The 17,435-nt window shown below is 40.8% G+C and overlaps 1 protein-coding gene across 5 annotated transcripts in view; it reads right to left on the bottom strand.

The window, feature by feature from the left end:
* Nucleotides 1-17,435, bottom strand: part of LOC115630477 (nesprin-1) — a 118,324-nt gene that overhangs the window by 35,312 nt on the left and 65,577 nt on the right. For 2 of the 5 annotated variants that reach the window (XM_030527054.1, XM_030527056.1), the window contains 4 exons: nucleotides 12,218-13,187; nucleotides 11,922-12,134; nucleotides 11,557-11,817; nucleotides 8,927-9,354 (listed from right to left, as the gene is read on the bottom strand). In XM_030527054.1, coding sequence (XP_030382914.1) covers nucleotides 9,238-9,354; nucleotides 11,557-11,817; nucleotides 11,922-12,134; nucleotides 12,218-13,187 — 1,561 coding nt within the window. In that variant the 3' untranslated portion in view covers nucleotides 8,927-9,237. Of the gene's footprint in view, nucleotides 1-1,973; nucleotides 2,240-2,296; nucleotides 8,691-8,926; nucleotides 9,355-11,556; nucleotides 11,818-11,921; nucleotides 12,135-12,217; nucleotides 13,188-17,435 lie in introns of those variants that run through there. The other 3 variants (XM_030527055.1, XM_030527051.1, XM_030527057.1) reach the window with 2 other exon arrangements.

The following is a 17,435-nucleotide window of genomic DNA, read 5'->3' as shown; positions in this document are numbered from 1 at the left end:
ATCTTTTGCTCAGTAGTAGCATCAACAATTCTCTCTGGTTTTTCTTGTTCTATGACTGAGGTAACTATTTCCTTAACAACATTCTGCAATGGCTCTGGAACTAAATTTTCTGGTTTTGCAACTGGTTGATCTTCTTCGTCAGAGAAAGTCATTGGTTCGTCCAACACATCCATCCAAGTACTTGTGGAATCATCAACAGGTAGTCCAGCATATGCAGGTTTCTTCGGTTGTTCGGGTTGCTTGACAGTTTCAACTAGCTGCGATTCTTCAGTAAGTACTATTGCCTTCGGTTCCTCTGGTTGCTTGAGAGGATCAACTGGCTGTGTTTCTTCAGTAAGAACTGTTGTCGTAGTTGTTGTAGTAATTATAGTTTCCTTAGTAGCATCAACAATTGCCTCTGGTTGTTTTTGTTCTATAACCGAAGTGGTAACTATTTCCTTAACAGTTTGCAGTGACTCTTTCTTTTCTGGTTCATCCTCTTCCTCAGAGAAAGTCATTGGTTCATCCAATACTTCCATCCAAGTACTTGTGGAATCATCAACAGGTAGTCCAGCATATGCAGGTTTTTTCGGTTCCTCGGGCTGCTTGAGAAGCTCAACAGGCTTTGTTTCTTCAATAACTACCGTTGCCTTTGGTTCTTCGGGATGCTTGATCGGTTCAACTGGGTTTAATTCTTGAGTTACTTCTGTTGTCTTCGGTTCCTCTGGTTGCTTGAGAGGTTCAACTGGCTTTGTTTCTTCAGTTAGTACGGTTGTTGTTGTTGTTATTATCGTTTGCTGAGTGGCATCAACAATAGTTGTCGACGGAATAGCATCTATCTTTTCTGGTTCTGCAGCTAGTTCATTGTCTCTTTCAGGTTCTTCAGATTGCTCAATTGGTTCGGCCAACTTAGACGTTTCAGTAATTTGACTATGGATTAGTCTGTACAAATTTTCGGCACGGGTTTGCTCTATAATATTATATAAAGGTACCCCAAAGTTGTAGAATTTAGGTAATTCTTCTGTATTAGGAACTTGATCTGGAGATTGTGGATGCGCCAATTCAACAGTTACTGTGTCTTTAGTTGGGGATTTACTCATTTGTGCTGCCTTGTTTGCTTGAAGAGTCGTGTAGATGTTTTCTGCATTATGTTGAGATATTACATCGAATTTAGGTACTTCAAAGTTAAAGCATGTAGGTACTATATCGTGTTCTTCAACAGGTGCTACCTCTGTTGTTGTTAGTGGCTCAGATGGTTTCTCTTCTTTCGGCTTAGATTCGGAATGGCGCAATTCTTCAATGTTGGGCTTCTCTTTAATTAATGGTTCAATAGATTGATTTGGTGTTGATTTGTCGACCTCAAAAGTTTTGTAAAGACATTCTCCATTTTGTTGAGATATTACATCGAATTTAAGTATTTCAAAAATTGGTTTAGATGGGACTCTTTCTACAAGAGACACCACTGTTGATTTACTGTCAATGGCAAGTGTTGCAACATTTTGTTCTGTTGCAGATAAGGAAGGTTGAAAACTTTCGATTGTTTGAGGCAGAGATGGTTTTTCATGTGGCAATTCATAAATTTTAAGGTTTTCTTCTGTTGGTTGTTCGATGACTTGTGGTAGTATTGTTTTGTCAGCCACGATAGTTTCGTAAAGCTTTTCTGCATTTTGTTGAGATATAACATCGAATTTAGGAATATCTAACTTATAATTATATATTAGCGTGTCCTTTTCTTCAATAGGAGCCACCACTGTTGTTGATTTACAATCAATGGTAGGGGCTGGAATATTTTCTTGTGTTTCAGATAAAGAAGGTTGTAAGCGTTCGCTTGGTGGGAGGGACAAAGATGGTTCAACATCTTTCTGCTGAGATTTAATTATGTGATAACTGACCTCAGCAATATTATACAAATGCTTATCATATTTTGGAAGTTCAAATATTTTATCAAATGGGAATATATTTTCAATATTAGTAATACTATTTAAAGTGCTTACCGTGTTAGCCACAGATGCTTCAGTAATTAATGCGCTGGGTTTCACAGGAACAATTTGATTAGCATTAGCGATATTAGTAGGAGCAGGGGATAACAACGATTCATATGGGATCTCTACATGCGCCGGTTCCGTTTTGGGGGGAACAATATCAGAAATTGTAGGTTCTTGTATATTTTCATGGTAAAGAATATCGACTTTGGTATGCTCAATTGAGCTCGGCTTCGATATTAAAGTTACGTCTTTGAAAAAGTTTTGAGCTAGTTCATCTATGGGTGTAGTGGCATGAATTAAAGATTGCTCGGTATTTATTATATTTTCATTACCTATTCTTTCCTCCACTAAAGTTTGAATGGTTTCTTGTTTCAAGAACTCTTCGGGTATTGCAGGGCGTTTTTTCTTATCTTGTTTGGAAAGTTTCTTTTTAATGTCTTCGAACAATACCTGTTCTTCGGGACTTAAATTAGTAGGAGGCAAATGGCCAGTATCTATTTGAACTACTTGCTGTTCAACTGACACTTTCTCTGGCAATACTTCAACTAATTGATCTACCTGCTGCTGTTCTGTTGAAATAGGCTCTACAATAGGCACTCTGATTGAATTTTCAGAATCGGTTCTGGGTGTTGATTCTACTACTACTTCTGGGACTATTGGCTGGGACAGCTCCACTACCTCAATCACAGTATTCTTATCACTTTCGGCAGCTTTCTCGATGGACTCCACGTTTTCAGTCACAGTCTCTGTTACACGAAGACTCACTTCCGGAAAATCTAGATGCATTTTCACGATAGGTGTCTTCAACTTTTCTTCATGAGTAATTAGGGAAATTTTTTGGACTGTGCCTGGTGGATATGCACTATCAATGCCTTCTCCAACGAAAAGAACATTTGTGCCATCCTCGGTTTCGAAGCTACGCTGTTGCATAGTTGTAAGCATTGTGGTTTTAGCAGTTGTTGTAGTAGTAGTAGTAGTAATGCTACTGGCCTCATTGATAACCCCGATACTTTCGTTAGGCATTTGCTGGTCGTACACGTTTGGCAGTTCTTCAGTTTTAATGTCAACGACCTTCAAAGCAGATCTATTGGTACTGTCCTTAACTCCTAATTCAACATTAGAAGCAATGGCATCTAATTTTATTTCCGTGATAGGCGTGGAAACAGGGGAAGTTGACTTTGATGTTTGGCGTGAAGTTACAATGGGACTAATAGGTCTCTGTTCGGGCATTTCAATACTTGATGTGACGATTACATCGTTTGGACTGTCATTTTCAGTAAGAATTATGCGTCCGTCATCTGTTATTCGTTTCGTTATACGCATTGTACGAATTGTAGTTGTCTTTATAATGGCACCATCGATTTGACTCGATGCTGTTGAGGCTTCACTGGGTATTTCAGAAATGGTTGGGGATGCTTCGCGAACAGTTATAGGTTCACTCGTAACACTGCTCTCTTCTGTAGTTGTTTCGCCATCGTCGCTCATCTTCTTAATAATTTTCGTCGTACGCACAGTTGTTGTTTTGGTTACACCACCAGTTTCTGCATTTGTCTCTTTGTTGTCCGTAGGGAGCACCACTTCTTCAAGCTTCTCCGTCTCTGGATCAGGAGCAGCAACAACTGTTTCAATAGTGCTCTGATTTTCAACGTTTTGTGAAATTTTCTTCACAATTTTGGTCGTTCGCACAATAGTGGTTTTTACAACATCACCACTAATAGATGAATCTTCCGGTTCCGATGCAACTAACTCGGCTGTTCTATATTGTTGTGGTTTCGCAGCGACTACAGCATTAAGTTCAGGAACTGACTCATTTCCATTAGAACGTACGAAGTCTTCTTCATCTTTTTGTTGATATTTGTCCACTGGGCTTAGTTGAGGAACTGGTTCAGCTGTCAGCTTACTGGCTTTCTGTTCAGATTCTATGAAACTCAGTGTATTTTCTTTTAAGGTAGCACCGACACTTGCATCAGTTGGGAATGGAACGGTTTGCAAAAGTTTCTCGATTTCAGGCTCTCCAACTACACTAGTTGGATGGTCTTCTATGGGAACTGTTTTATTCACAGCCTTAGAAGTTCGCATAGTTGTAATTTTTCTCACTCCATCACTATTCGATTCGGTGGTCACTGACTCAGCGATGACTGGAGCATGTCGAATTATAGACTCAACAACTGGTAAGACTGTATCGGCTTCACTACTCGTCTCACTTGTGTTTTCAATATCTTGAGAAATTTTCTTCACAATTTTTGTAGTTCGTACAGTCGTTGTTTTCAATACCCCACTATTTTCTATAACTTGGTTAGTGCTATCATCTGGCATAGATTCTGACTTGTCATCAACCTCATGAGTATGTTTTGGTGTAAGTTGTGGGCTTTTGATTGTTCGCACGGTTGTCGTTTTGGTTGTCTTCACAACACCCTCATCGCTTATTTCTCGACTGTTTGTCTCTGATTTGTCCACTTTAGGCTCTTCAATTGCTTCCTTGGCCAGTTCGTAGTCATCCATCGACTCTACATTCAATTGCGGGGACACTGTTAATTCTTGACTTTCTTGCTGATTGATTTTCTTAACAATTTTTGTTGTACGTATAACTGTGGTTTTAATAAGACTTCCATCATCGCTGATGACAGATCCATCAGATGACTTTGTTTGTTTATCATCTGTTGTAATTGCACTTGGTGTATTCAGGGGCTCTGTAGTTTCTAGGGGCTGCTGTGGCTCAATTATTTCGGCCACTTTTTGCACTATGGGAGTTTCCGTGTTTGTTTTAGATTCTTCGCTTTCTGACTTTTTATGTTTATTCTTCTTATCCTTTCTTGTTGGCTTCTGTGGTTGAGCTGCAACTGCTGTTGCAAGGTCTTCCCGTTTTGAAATGTTCGTTACTGTAGGCTCTTCGTGAAGTTTTTGTATCGACTCTGCAACTAATAGTTCCGATGCCTCGTGCTTCTCACTCTGAGATTTTTTGTGTTTCCTTTTGTCTTTGCGTGTAGGTTTTTGTGGTTCTGGTATTTGCCTAACTTCGGTTTGCTCAAGAGGTGCAGCTAGGTGATCTGAAATTTCCACGCTCTCGCTTGTTAGAACTGTAGTTGGTAGCACAGTTATATCCCGTTCCACTTCTGGTTCATTTTCCAAGTACTCTTCAACAACTTCCACACCATCAGCTGTTATACGTTTCAAAATACGTTTTGTTTTAGTGATAGTTGTTTTCGTTATTGAACCACCTTGTACAATTGTAGTATTCTGACTTATACTTGGATCGGTAACATCTCCAATATCGGTAGCAGTAGCTTTTGTTTCAACGACGGGTAAGTCAAAGTGCTCGACCGAGATGTTTTCTTCGGGCGCCTCATCACAAACATCCTCCTCAACAATTTCCTCTTTTCCATCGACAATGCGTTTAACCGTACGTTTGGTAATATGTTTGGTTATAATTCTTGTGGTAATTGTTGTAGTGCCACTTTCAGTGGATATCGTGTTAGTCGATGCTGTGATTATCGGTTCATTATCAATGTCTGTTGTTACAATATGTGTTGTAGCCTCTGCATCATGAACAGCCTGTTTAATATCAGACAAAATCTTTGGTGCGTCCTGTGCCACATTTTCTGGTACATTTTGAGCGACAGGTATCGTTTCAGCCACGATTGGTTCCACATTGACGGTCTCTGTTACTGTCGTAGTCCCATCTTCTTTGGACAATGAAGTTCCTCTCTTCTTTGAACGCTTTCTTTCTTTTTTTATCGGCGCTGTTAAAGTTAAAACTGGATCTTTAATGTCCTCTACTTCTTGAATAACTACAGGTTCAATCACTGGTTCCACAGCCGTTTGATTTGACTGCTCTGTCAAGTGCTCGACAGTAATTATTTGCCTCCTTGAATTTCTTTTATTATCAGGCGTTATCTTTGGTGCTTCCTGTGCCACAGTTTCTGGTATAATTTGAGCGCCAGGTTTCGTTTCAGTCACAATTGGCTCCACAATTACGGTTTCTGTTATTGTCGTAGTCGCATCCTCTTTAGACAATGAATTTCCTCTCTTCTTTGAACGCTTTCCTTCTTTTTTTATCGGCGCTGGTATATTCAAAACCGGAGGTACAACGGATGCCTGCTCTACTATCAAGTCTTCGACAGTATTTTTCTGCCTTCTTGATGTTCTCGGCTTTGGTTCAGGTTGTTTCTTTGACTCTTCGGCTACAATTTCTGTCTTTGGGGCTGGCACAGAACTGACAGCCTTCACTATTTCCTCATATACGTGCGTATCACCATTCTTATCCGGCGATTCGACTTTGTGTTTCTTGATGCCCTTTTCTTTTTCCTTTCTGGGATTTACTTTGATAGGTATTGGCTCAATATGATGCTCATATCGTTGTCGTTTTTGCTTGTACGGTTTCGTATCTTCCCCACGATCCCACGCCGGCGATTTATCATTACGTTTACCGTGTTGATTAGCCGCCGACGGAACATGTGCATGTTCTGTTTTGCGAACTTCTGGTGGTGAAGATGTCAGGCGTACGGGTATGTGTTGTTGACTGGATGGCTGGAAAACTGAGTGTTCTTTGTGCTGTAGACCAAAAAGAACTTCGGCATAGGTACTGCCAGTGCTGAGGTCTTGTTGCTGTTTATGCTGATCCTGTGGTTGTTGCACATGGGGACGTATTGTTACTGTTTGGGAGTCTGGCAATGGGGCGGAAGAAGCTGGCACAACAACTTCATATGAAGATTTTTGAGTACGTTGCGTTACCACAGTCGGCGGTATTTGTTGTATAATATGAGTCTCTTGAATGTTTGTTGTGGATTCTTTCGTATCGATAGGTATGGTCTCAATGGCATCGACATCGAACTGACCGAAGGTAATGTCCGGACGGGGCTCATTTGATTCGAATTCCTGTGGCTCTACAGGTCTGAGCATTTGTACATGTTCCTCAATGTAAATTTGCTGAGCAGGCTCTTGAGTTTCAGGTGGTGGAGGTGGTGGTGCCGCCGGTGTTATTTGTTGCGTGCTAGTTGTAAGAGATTCACTGTTATTTTGAACCATTGAAGCAAGTGTGGTGACTACGCGATCTAAAACACTATTGCCCGTAGTGGACGAGCCCGTCAAACTGATATCAGTATTGTAGGGCTCAAGTACGTAAGAGGGTTCAGCGGGCTCCGGGACATATGCAGTGGGTTCCGCCGATGATGGGAGTTGCGTATACTCTGGTGTTTGTTGTGCATAATATATCTGCGAAGGTTCCGTAGTATAGACCGTTGGATAGGCCTCGCTTTGAGCAACTGGCTGATAATAACCGGTGAGGAGTTGGTACTGGGTCGTGGTAGATGGCACTGCCACTGGCGGGTACGGCATAGGGTACTGCATTTGCATCATCTGATCGTAATAATTTTGCGCCACTTGTGTTGGCTGCTGCTGCTGCGGTTGGGCGTCAGCTGCAGTCGTTACGTAACTCCATTGACCACTATCCGCCACATTCTCATACATTGACTGATATAATTGGGGATCTGGTTGCAAATAGGTAGCAGCAATTTCCTCAGCTGTCATCGGCACTTCATAGCCTGCTATTTGCTTCACCTGTTCAGTTTGATCTGGCTGATCCCGCTGTTGTTGCTGCTGGTAACTGAGCTCCGTGGTGCTTGTCGTTGTGCTAACCGAATAGGATGGTTCACTCACATACTGATCGAGTGGCTGTTGGAGATCGGATTGTGCCACATATAGATCACCAGCTGCACCGCTTGCATCTACAACATCCTGTATGGTTAGGTCCGTGTGAGGTTGCGCCACTTGTGCTGCCTGTCTGGCTAAATTCTCGGCCTGCAAACGCTCCAACTCTAAGCCCCGCAACACTTCAGCGTATGATGTAGAGCCGGGTACCCACATGGGACTGCGTGAACGCGTACGATCATCGCGAGGCAAGAATAATTGTTGTTGTTGTTGCTGAGGATGCGTTATCTGTTCCAGATCATTTGTTTTCACCTCAATGGTGGGTTGTTGTTCCTGTTGCTGAGTCGGTCTACGCCTTGGGGAACGTCCTCGACGTTGCTCGCGGGGCGGTGCCTGCAGTTTCTTACCCTGATTCAATTGTTGCCGCTGCGGCTGATGTTGCTGTTGTTGGTTTTGCTCACTCTGAATAAACTCACTGATCTGATTGGCTATTAAAGGAACTTGTTGCTGAGTCGTGCTATACGTAGTTGTTGTGGTAATCGTTTTAACAGTGCGTTGGTTGCTTGACGGATCAACGCTGACGTGCTCTGTTTGACTTGTGCTAATAACTGGGGGAGCAGCTTCTGCAGTTGCTTCGTCATATCTTGGGGTGCTGGATGGTGTAACCTCCTCCTGGTATTGGTCGCTGCGTTCAAAAACAGCCGTGGGTATGCTCGCGGGTAGCTCGCATTGATCCAAACTCACTGCATCCGTATCGTGAGGTGCGCCACGCTTGTAAATTGTCGTTGTCGTTGTTGTAGTTGAGATTGTCTGGTTGTTTGCGTTCGTTTGTTTCTGCTGCTTAGTCGTTGTTGTGGTGGTCGTGTCTCGTTTTTCATGTCTGGGCGCCACCGTTTCATTGCTTACCGGACTTGCATGTCCTGATAACACTTCAGCATAGGTTAGACCCACTGCCGTTGGCTTCAAAAGCAACGAAACAGTCGATGAAGTGGTTACCACTGAATGTGGATCCAGCGCATAGGATTGCACAGCGGTAGCATCGTAAACTTGCTGCATGCCATCGATTGATTGTCGCAATGCCTATAGGTTGTTTGTACAGTAGTATCCGGGTAGATCGAGATAGATAGAGAGAGAGATGGGGGAAAATTTGCCAAAAACGTTAGGTTTGATTTGTTTGCAAATTGTTGGGTGTAGGGGGTTAGGGTAGCAATAAACTGGCTAATTCAAAACTGACTCTTCTACCTAAGTTATAACTTTTATAAGGTACACAAGTTTTATGTTTTTGGGGTCAACCTTCAGTAAATAAATAGACCTGATTTTTGGTGTTCATTTTATAAATATAATTTAATATAATTTATTCGATATTTTGCTTAAACATGGGTCATGTTTTCTAGGTTTGTTTTGTTTGGTATATTATATATGTATAGTATTGGAAGCCTATTACGAGTTAGCGTGCGCTGCCGCTCGATGCAATGGGAGCTAACATCGTGGCGGGCAGCGCGTCGCGGTGGCTGCTCTTTAGCGTTCTTTGGTTTTAATTTTCTTTGGTGTATGGTTTCTTGGCCTAGACAACAATTCTTTGGTACTCGTGTTATATTGTATTTTCATTAATTACTATTTGCTGGGACTACATATCTAGTACGAGTAAGGCATCGTCCGGCGTGCCGCGATGTATTAACAATTTGATGCGCTCATTACGTGCAGTTATTTTCGAATGCAAGTTTTTGACACGTTCGCGACATGCCTAATGGTAGAGTATAGAGAGTATTGGATTTTTTTCATATGCCCAAGATGCATTTGTTTTAAGAAAATGTTTCATTTACAAGAAAAATTGACGACGTGAGCATAGAGGAGAAATACAAAATATCAGCATATGTATTTATATATGTTTGGTAAATGGTAAACAATATAGAGAGCATAAGCAACCAAATACCGGTGGAAGTTTTTGTAATTTTCGTAGAAGATACCCATTCATGTGCGTGTAGTAGTATATGGCAGCAAATGGTAGTTTATGAAAATTATTTGAAGCGTTACATTGGGGGCGAAGGGTGAAAGCGGTTTAAATGCAAGGCAGGCGACGCGTTTAAATATATCAGGATATATTGTTTTATTCAGTTTTGCAGTATGTTTGTTAGTTACATGTTTTAGTAGCACAAGAGGCAAGCGAGCAAAGCCCAAAACCAGTTAAATGTTTTTATTAGTAGAAACAATTATAATTGTATATGTAGTGTTTTTAAAATTTGTAATTTTTTTTTTTCAGCGCAACGACACCAGTTTTTTTTATCAAATATGTCAATAAATTTACGTAGAAGAGAGGAAAAAGAAATACAATTGTCAAAAATAAAATACCAAATCAAATGAAAACCGTAACCATAATTAAAAGATAAAAATGCGTATAACTGAGAGAGATATTTGAGAGAGAGAGAGAGAGAGACGAGCGGCGGTGCGACGCGAATGTGTGAAAAAATGCTAGCCTCGCTTTATAGCTAACTAAAATATTTCGTATTTTCCAAAAAATAAAAGTTTTTCATATTGTTTCAAAGCGCCAAAATCATAAACAAAATCTCTACGCAAAAGCAATTATGTAGTATGATTGTATAACTGTGAGAGAGTGGCATGGTTCTGGTGAATAATGATGATAAAACTTTAATAATTTGTTCGATCGGTGCCAATACTGCACTAGCATGTAGTGTTCGAATAGTTGTATGTAATTGGTGGGCGGGTGGTGGCTGATGTGGTGGTGAATTAGGATTTGTGCGACGATTGCGAAAAGAAAAAATAAGTTCTTTTGCCCGATTTTAAACGCATATACTATATTAAGAGACCGATCAATTTTTAACAATACTTATATACGACTGACTTACCGCCAACATTGCAATTCGCAATGTAAATATTATAACATTTTTATTTTAAATAAACTCTCTACCGAAACTGTTAAGCTATACTTGTATATTGTAAAAACTTTTCAAATAATCATTAAGAGCAAAATCTGTACTGGAAGTAGTAGTCTGGCAATCATTGTTGGTCATAGACCGCTAGTAGACCCTGGCAACAAGAACTTATTTGTTTTCTTCGAATATTTCGGGCCGCACGTGACAATGAGACTTTTTCTTTCATAGACATACAATTGTGGCATACAATTGTTGGGCTTTAGACAAATGAGAGATCGAGAGAAGTACATATATTATACATACGTATCTTATATGTATGTATGATTTGATGAGAGCTGCACGGTTGGTATGACATGACTTAGAAAAAATAAGGAAGCACAATGATGTGTATGTTTGTATGTGTTTGCATTGTAGTACATGATTGTGTGTGTGTTTGTGTGTTCATGAAATTGATGGCGAATAAAAAATTCAAATTAGAACGTAATACAAAATTTTGAACAAACCAAAGAAAATTATATGCCGCAAAATAAATTGTACAAAAAAAGAAATGATAATTTGTTGAGCAAACAATTGCCAACAAATAAAAAAAAAAAATTAAAACTTGCGCGCTAACACAAAAATTTATTTAAAGCTAATTGTAATTGAAATAAATACGCAGCCACCGTGCAACTTATTGTTCTGAAAGATACGACCTACCCGCACATTTTAGCGCCTTGACAAAGGATTTTAAAATAATTTAATATTAATATAAATTATATGTGGACTAGGTTACTGAAAGGTTAATAACGTTTGTCTATTTGAAATAGAAACTCATGTTGTTCTGTCAACAGTTTATAGAATAAAAGTTTTGCGTAGCATGACAATCGTTTGGGATGTAATGAGAAATAAGTTTTTACTGTCTGAGGGGATACTGGAGATCCTAGCTTACACTACAGCTGTCAGCTGATCCTGATCTTCACACAAAAATAGATGGTTTTTGGATTTGAGTTTGGGTTGTCCTAGCTAACCCCTGAACAATTTCTAGCTTACTCTGGCAGACAAAGAGTAGTACGTACCTGTTGCTCGGCTAATGCGCGCTCACGATCGTGCGGTAAGTACGTAGGCGCCATAACCAGACGTAATTGTTGCTCCTCCTGTATTATGCGTTGGCGCAACGCTTGCATTTGCTGTTGATATACATCGATTTGGGCGAGTGTTTGCTCAAGATCTTGTGATTTGGTTCGAACCACCTCACTCAGACCATCAAGCAATCGCACCAAATCATCAACATTTTCGCTCAGACGTGGATCACCGCCCATGCCATTGCGGAAATGTACCTAGATGGGAGAAAGCGAGCGGGAAAGAGAGAGAACGGGCGAAAGGTGATCGGGCATGTGGTGGTAATGCGCACCCAGTTAGCTATACAATGCAACACACTCACCTCCAGTTTTTCAATGGACAGTCTCAGTTTGGTTTTTTGCACATTAATATCGGCCAGCGTTTTCTCGCAATAGCCTAGCTGGTCTCGCAGCGGTTTCTTCTTTTGTTGTGGGGACTCGAGCGTTTGCTTGGTCTTTTCATGCCATACGCGTATATCCTTGATTTTGCGCTCACATTGGTCCCACTCTTCGCAAGCCTCCTGTAGCAGCGAGTTCTGAAAATACATACAAGTGCCACATCATTTTTTAGATATCTGTTGTAGATTGTTTTAGTTTTTTCGCTGGCTAGTTGCATTACCCTCTCCAGCAGCACCGCTTCCACAGAAATCTTTGCATCCTCGGCCTCTTGGAGTTTGTCCTTCAGATCGCCTACGGTTGTCACTTGTCCAATATGTTCCAGTTCTTTGTCCATTTCGCTCAAATGCTTCACAATTGGCTTAATGCTCTTCACAGCCGCCACATAGTCGTTTAGTTTATTGCGTGCCTCGGGCAGGGTGCGCAGTTCAATCGTTTGATCGATAAACGTTCGCTTCTCAGCCACCCAAGACATGACAATTTGATACAGATTCATGAAGCGTGTCCAGGCATCGAGGCTGTCGCCCACTGCCTGCTTCTTCTCGTCCAGCCAGGCACGTACTTGACCCAACTGAGCGGCCAACTGATCAATGGTCGTCTGCACCAGTGTCTTCTCCTCACTGTTGCGACAGTTCTCAATGATCAGCTGTCCGTTGGTCTTGACTAGGGTGAAGCGTTCGTAAATGCCGGTTATTTCATGGTTAATGCGCTGCAACAGCTCCTTCATCTGTGTGGGCGCCAGAGTGCGATCCTGCACCTGCACCTCGGCCTGTAACAGCCAGCGCTGTATCTCGTCCACACCGGCCACATATTCGGTGCGAACGGTCTTGGCGCGCTTGAAATCCTTCTCTTTTGTCTCCATGGCCACTTGTACGCGCTCCACTAATAGCTCAAGTGCCGTAAACTCCTGCGCTATATCACTGGGTACTAGGTTCTGTTTCTGTTGGTAGTGCGCCTGGGTTTGCGCAATGAGAGACCGGCTCTCCTCGGCCGTCTGCTGCACCTGACTGTGTAGAGTGATGAGCGCTTGTTCGGTCTTGGCAATGTGCTCGTCGTAGACGTGAATGCCTTGCACTTGCTCGTGTAGGGCGTTGAGTTTGTCCTGCAGCTCCGAGATGCGACGGAAGACTTGCTCGATCTCCTCGAGATCCTTGCTAACTTGTTGATCCTTATCGCGTAATGTGTCGTTTAATCTGTAAGAAAAAGAGCGAGTTAGCTTATGATCTGGAAATATTATAAAATATATTATTTGGCTGTATATATTATCCAAAGTGTGTGCGCGTGTTTTTTTTTTTTTTTTCAAGAACCACGCGGTTGATGCTGATGACGGCATAAATGGCTCTTGTACGCTTTGAAATAGAATGTAGATACGCGCGGCTGCACGAGAAAAGTTTCTTTATAGCTGCTGCGTATACACGTATATTTTTGAACAAAAACGATATTTGAAAATCACAAAAGCAACGCAGTGCGCTGAAGTTTCAATATTTCTTCTTGCTGCCTATATGTATATGTATTGTATATAGCCGTTGGGGCGTTGCTGGGTGTGTGGCCTCGAGCACGTTGCTAAGATTTCCGTGAATACGAATGCTGCCGTTTCGCTACAAGAGAGTTTTCTAAATGAAATTGTGAAAAATTCTCGAAGCAGCTCATAGGCAGATTTTCGAATTTTCGAGCCAGTTGCTGCTCTTGCTTATTGCTCATTATTTGGATGTACAATAAGTTCGAAAAAAAAGCCTTCAAAAGCCTTGAGACGTCAACTAACTACAACGACAGTGACAGGGTGAGAGCAATAATTTCGAATATGATTTCGAAAATTGAGAATTTTTGATTTAGACGCATTATTTTTTTGTAAAGGTAACAATTTTGTTGTTTTAAAATCCATGCGTCTTTTATGTTAGACTTATTATTCTTTTATTTCTATGCGGGCGGGCTGGCTACGTTTATTTTTACCCACGAAATTATATTTATAAAATGAGAAAAAATTTGATTATATTTATGGCTATGCAGACGACAAACTGACGTCATAGACTGGCCTCATTGCAACCAAATCGTGAGGAGCATGATTCAGAGTGTGCGCGGGCCCCCCCTAATTATGCCGTGCTTTGCTGTTTACTTTTATCGCACAATGATTTCCGCCGTTGGGATTTTTCCTGGAACTCGACCTCTAATTAAGTGCTGGAAGCCCAAAAACAAAAGGCAACAAGTGTTATGAGTGCGCCGCACTTGAGAAACAATTAAAAATAGTATAGAAGCTGCACAATTCTCGTCCGCGTTCGTTCGTTTGTTTTTTTTTTTGTATGTTTTTATTATAAGTAGCGTTGCTTTGCCCACCCACCCATGGTTGAATGCTTGTCAATGCCGCACATAATTTCTTATGGCAACTGGGCTGGCTTTTATTCATAGACAGTCGTCGCCTTTGAAGGACGTAGTCTGGACGTTTATTGCCCTTTTACAGCGACTAGTCTACCCCGTAAACATTGAAACCAAGGCACCAGGCGGTAATTTCAAGTAGTTGAGGCTTATATAGTTGCCGGCAATGGCAGAGGCAGGCCACACAATTGGCCGAAAGCCAAATTAATTGAACTAAAATCAACGGAAATGCGCGTCAAACTGGTAATGCACACTACGAAAAATGTCAGCAATAGACCGCTTTAGATAAGATAAAGGATATACTAAATGATCGACTAAGTGAATGTGTTCTAGTTAATGGTTTGCGACTAAAAATCGTCATGTTCTTTTGTATTCCTATAATTAGGCATAATTTTATCGGGTATGGGAGCTTTGGACTCTTAACTTTTCTTTATGTTTTAATTAAACCGTTAAAAAAGAAAACAGTGCACAGCTCATTTTTCTCCCAGTGTACTGCATAGAAAATGGTTCAAATAATTTCGGCGTCATTTTTTACACGCGCGCGTTGCCAAAAATTTTCATCATGAATGTTAGATTTGTTTTGTTATTGTTATTGTGCTGCCGCCTTTGGCTTTGGCACACATTAAAATTTTTAAAATATATAAAAATATATATGCATACATATATATATTCTATATTTAGTTACGATTTGCCTGCTGCGATTTGTACAAATTAACATTTGAATTTAGTGCTTAGCTTTCATTTAAAATGACGTACAAAAGTGACCAAATATTTGAGAAATGCGAGCAACAAGCAGAAAAACGAGTGTGTAAGTGAAAGTGAAAGGAGAAAATTATTGGGAGGGCATTGGGAACGAAATTGAGACTGCGTCTAATGAAAAGAACAAAAAACAAACAGAAACAAAAACAAAAACCGGGCAGTTTGATCAATTATTTGCAAATTGGGGCAAATCAGCGCCACATGCATATGTCATCAAACAATGCGACAAGCAACTGATAAGTAGGCTGACTATTTTAGTTGCGACAAAACATAGCAATTGTCGATGGCGACTACGTCATCGTTTAAAGTAGACACGCGTCGACTGGCGGAATCGGCAGGCGAATGCTTAAGCACCTCACGACCTCGCACCGAAGCGTTTTTTGCCTCGATTTGCATGCGCGGTTTTGTTTTTTTCTTATTTACCGGCTTGGCCTGAAGAGGCCGGGCAAGACGAGGTGAAACAAAACGAGCCGAGACGAGACGGCAGCGACGCGAGCACGGAGCAATGGCAAAGTCGAAGTTTTTTATTATCGAGTGCTAACTGCTGGGCGATGACTTAATCATGCGACTCAGTAGAGTCTTTGCTTAAACGAAAAATTGTCTCTTTATGAACACAAACACACCTCTTGCTTTTGACGACGACTAGATTAAATGTGCGTGTTAGCAATCAAAAATAAATTTTTAATTGTTCAACGTCTTTCTGTTGCTCTGGTTGCTTTTCCAAACTGCTGCTGCTGCTTGTGATGTACTTTTTGTTGTTGGTCTTGCCTGCGACAACAGACCCACCTCCTCCTACAGGGCGGAGGCAGCCGTGTGCACAACAAATTCTTTGAGGTCAACACTTTACTTATTTTCACAGTTTTTGAATTTAAATGAAATTCTTGCTGGAAATGAGTAAAAGCTGCAACGCCTCTCGCTCTATTTCTCGCTGCTTTGCTACTCTGTTTGATTATTGCGTATACGCCTGGTAATCCACAAAGCGGCGTTTAACTGCACACACAACAATAACGAGCGAACGGAACGCATGAAAGTAGAAGAAAGAGTTAAACAATTTCTGTCGGTTTTAGGGAGCCACTGTAGAGCTCATTAAAACGTTATTAAATACTTCTCTCGGTTGTGGTCTCGTCTTGGACGTGTTCTATTTTGTATTTTTTCTGCTTCTCTGGCTTAATTAATTAATTTTAAAAATATGCGTTTATTTTTATATGTGTATCGAAGATACATATAAAACGCTTTAGAAAATATATCTGCGGTCGTCGCTGCTGTGTAAATATATGTTTTGTTTCTCTGCTTCGTTCGTTTTGCTCAAAATAGTCTCCAGCCATCCAGTTGTAGAGAAACACGTCCGCTTGCTACTAACTCTAAATAAAAACTAAATGTTCTTCGCACGCAAAATTGACAAAATGTTCGACTAACAGTCAATGTTGCTGCTGCTGTTGTCATCGGATTTTCGTTCAGGCGATCGTTAACAGTGTTCGTGAGACGGAAATTAAAGAACGCAAACTGCTACCACAATTCACCACCACACTACACACGCATACACACTCATACACAGAAAACAGATGAGTAGTTGGCACAACATTCGCGAAAAAAAAAGAAAGGCGAGAAATACAAATAAATTATACATACATATACATACATAGTATGTATTGTGGTATGTGCTTTGGCATTGAAAAAGAGCCAAGCATTAGGCAGAAAAGCTTTGTTTTGCTCATTAGCAAGAAAATGTTATTTAATCTGCCGACGTCAACTCGCAAAAATGCAATACTTCCAAATTGTAAATTCATATCAAATAAATAAGTATAAGTTGCACATATACTCTTTTTTGTGATAAAGAAAATTATTTTGCCGGTTTAGATAAGCGCCTGCAGAAAGCCGGCTACCTAGTCTCTACATACTATACGTACAGAAAGAGAACAACAGAAACAAAATGGCAATGAAACAGAGCGACGTTGGCGCTCTGTTAAGTTTGTTGTCCGCACTGTTAATGGGCTACACGTTATAACAGTGCGGACGCCAGAGCCATGGCAAAATCAATTTATAATTACGCGATTACCTCATTTGGGCAACAACTTTTTGCCTCTGTTTTGGCGCATTTTTATTGTTGATTCTTTTTTTCGCATTGACAAATTGTCAATGCAAATGGACTGGTTGATGTGTGTACACAGATGCCTTAAGCTTCCTAACAGAGCAAGCTACCAAAATTAATTTGACGAGTCAGTAACGTAAAAACAAAATGTTAATTACAATATAGACTCGCCTCGTTTACAGTTCTGTTCAAATCCCAAAAATATTCATTATACTGATGCACT

This window comes from Scaptodrosophila lebanonensis, unplaced genomic scaffold, assembly GCF_003285725.1.
Source record: "Scaptodrosophila lebanonensis strain 11010-0011.00,11010-0021.00 unplaced genomic scaffold, SlebRS2 tig00001410-arrow-pilon, whole genome shotgun sequence".
NCBI classification, from domain to species: Eukaryota; Metazoa; Arthropoda; class Insecta; order Diptera; family Drosophilidae; genus Scaptodrosophila; species Scaptodrosophila lebanonensis.
Note: the sequence above shows the minus strand (reverse complement) of the source record. Positions and strands in the feature narration are given on the sequence as shown.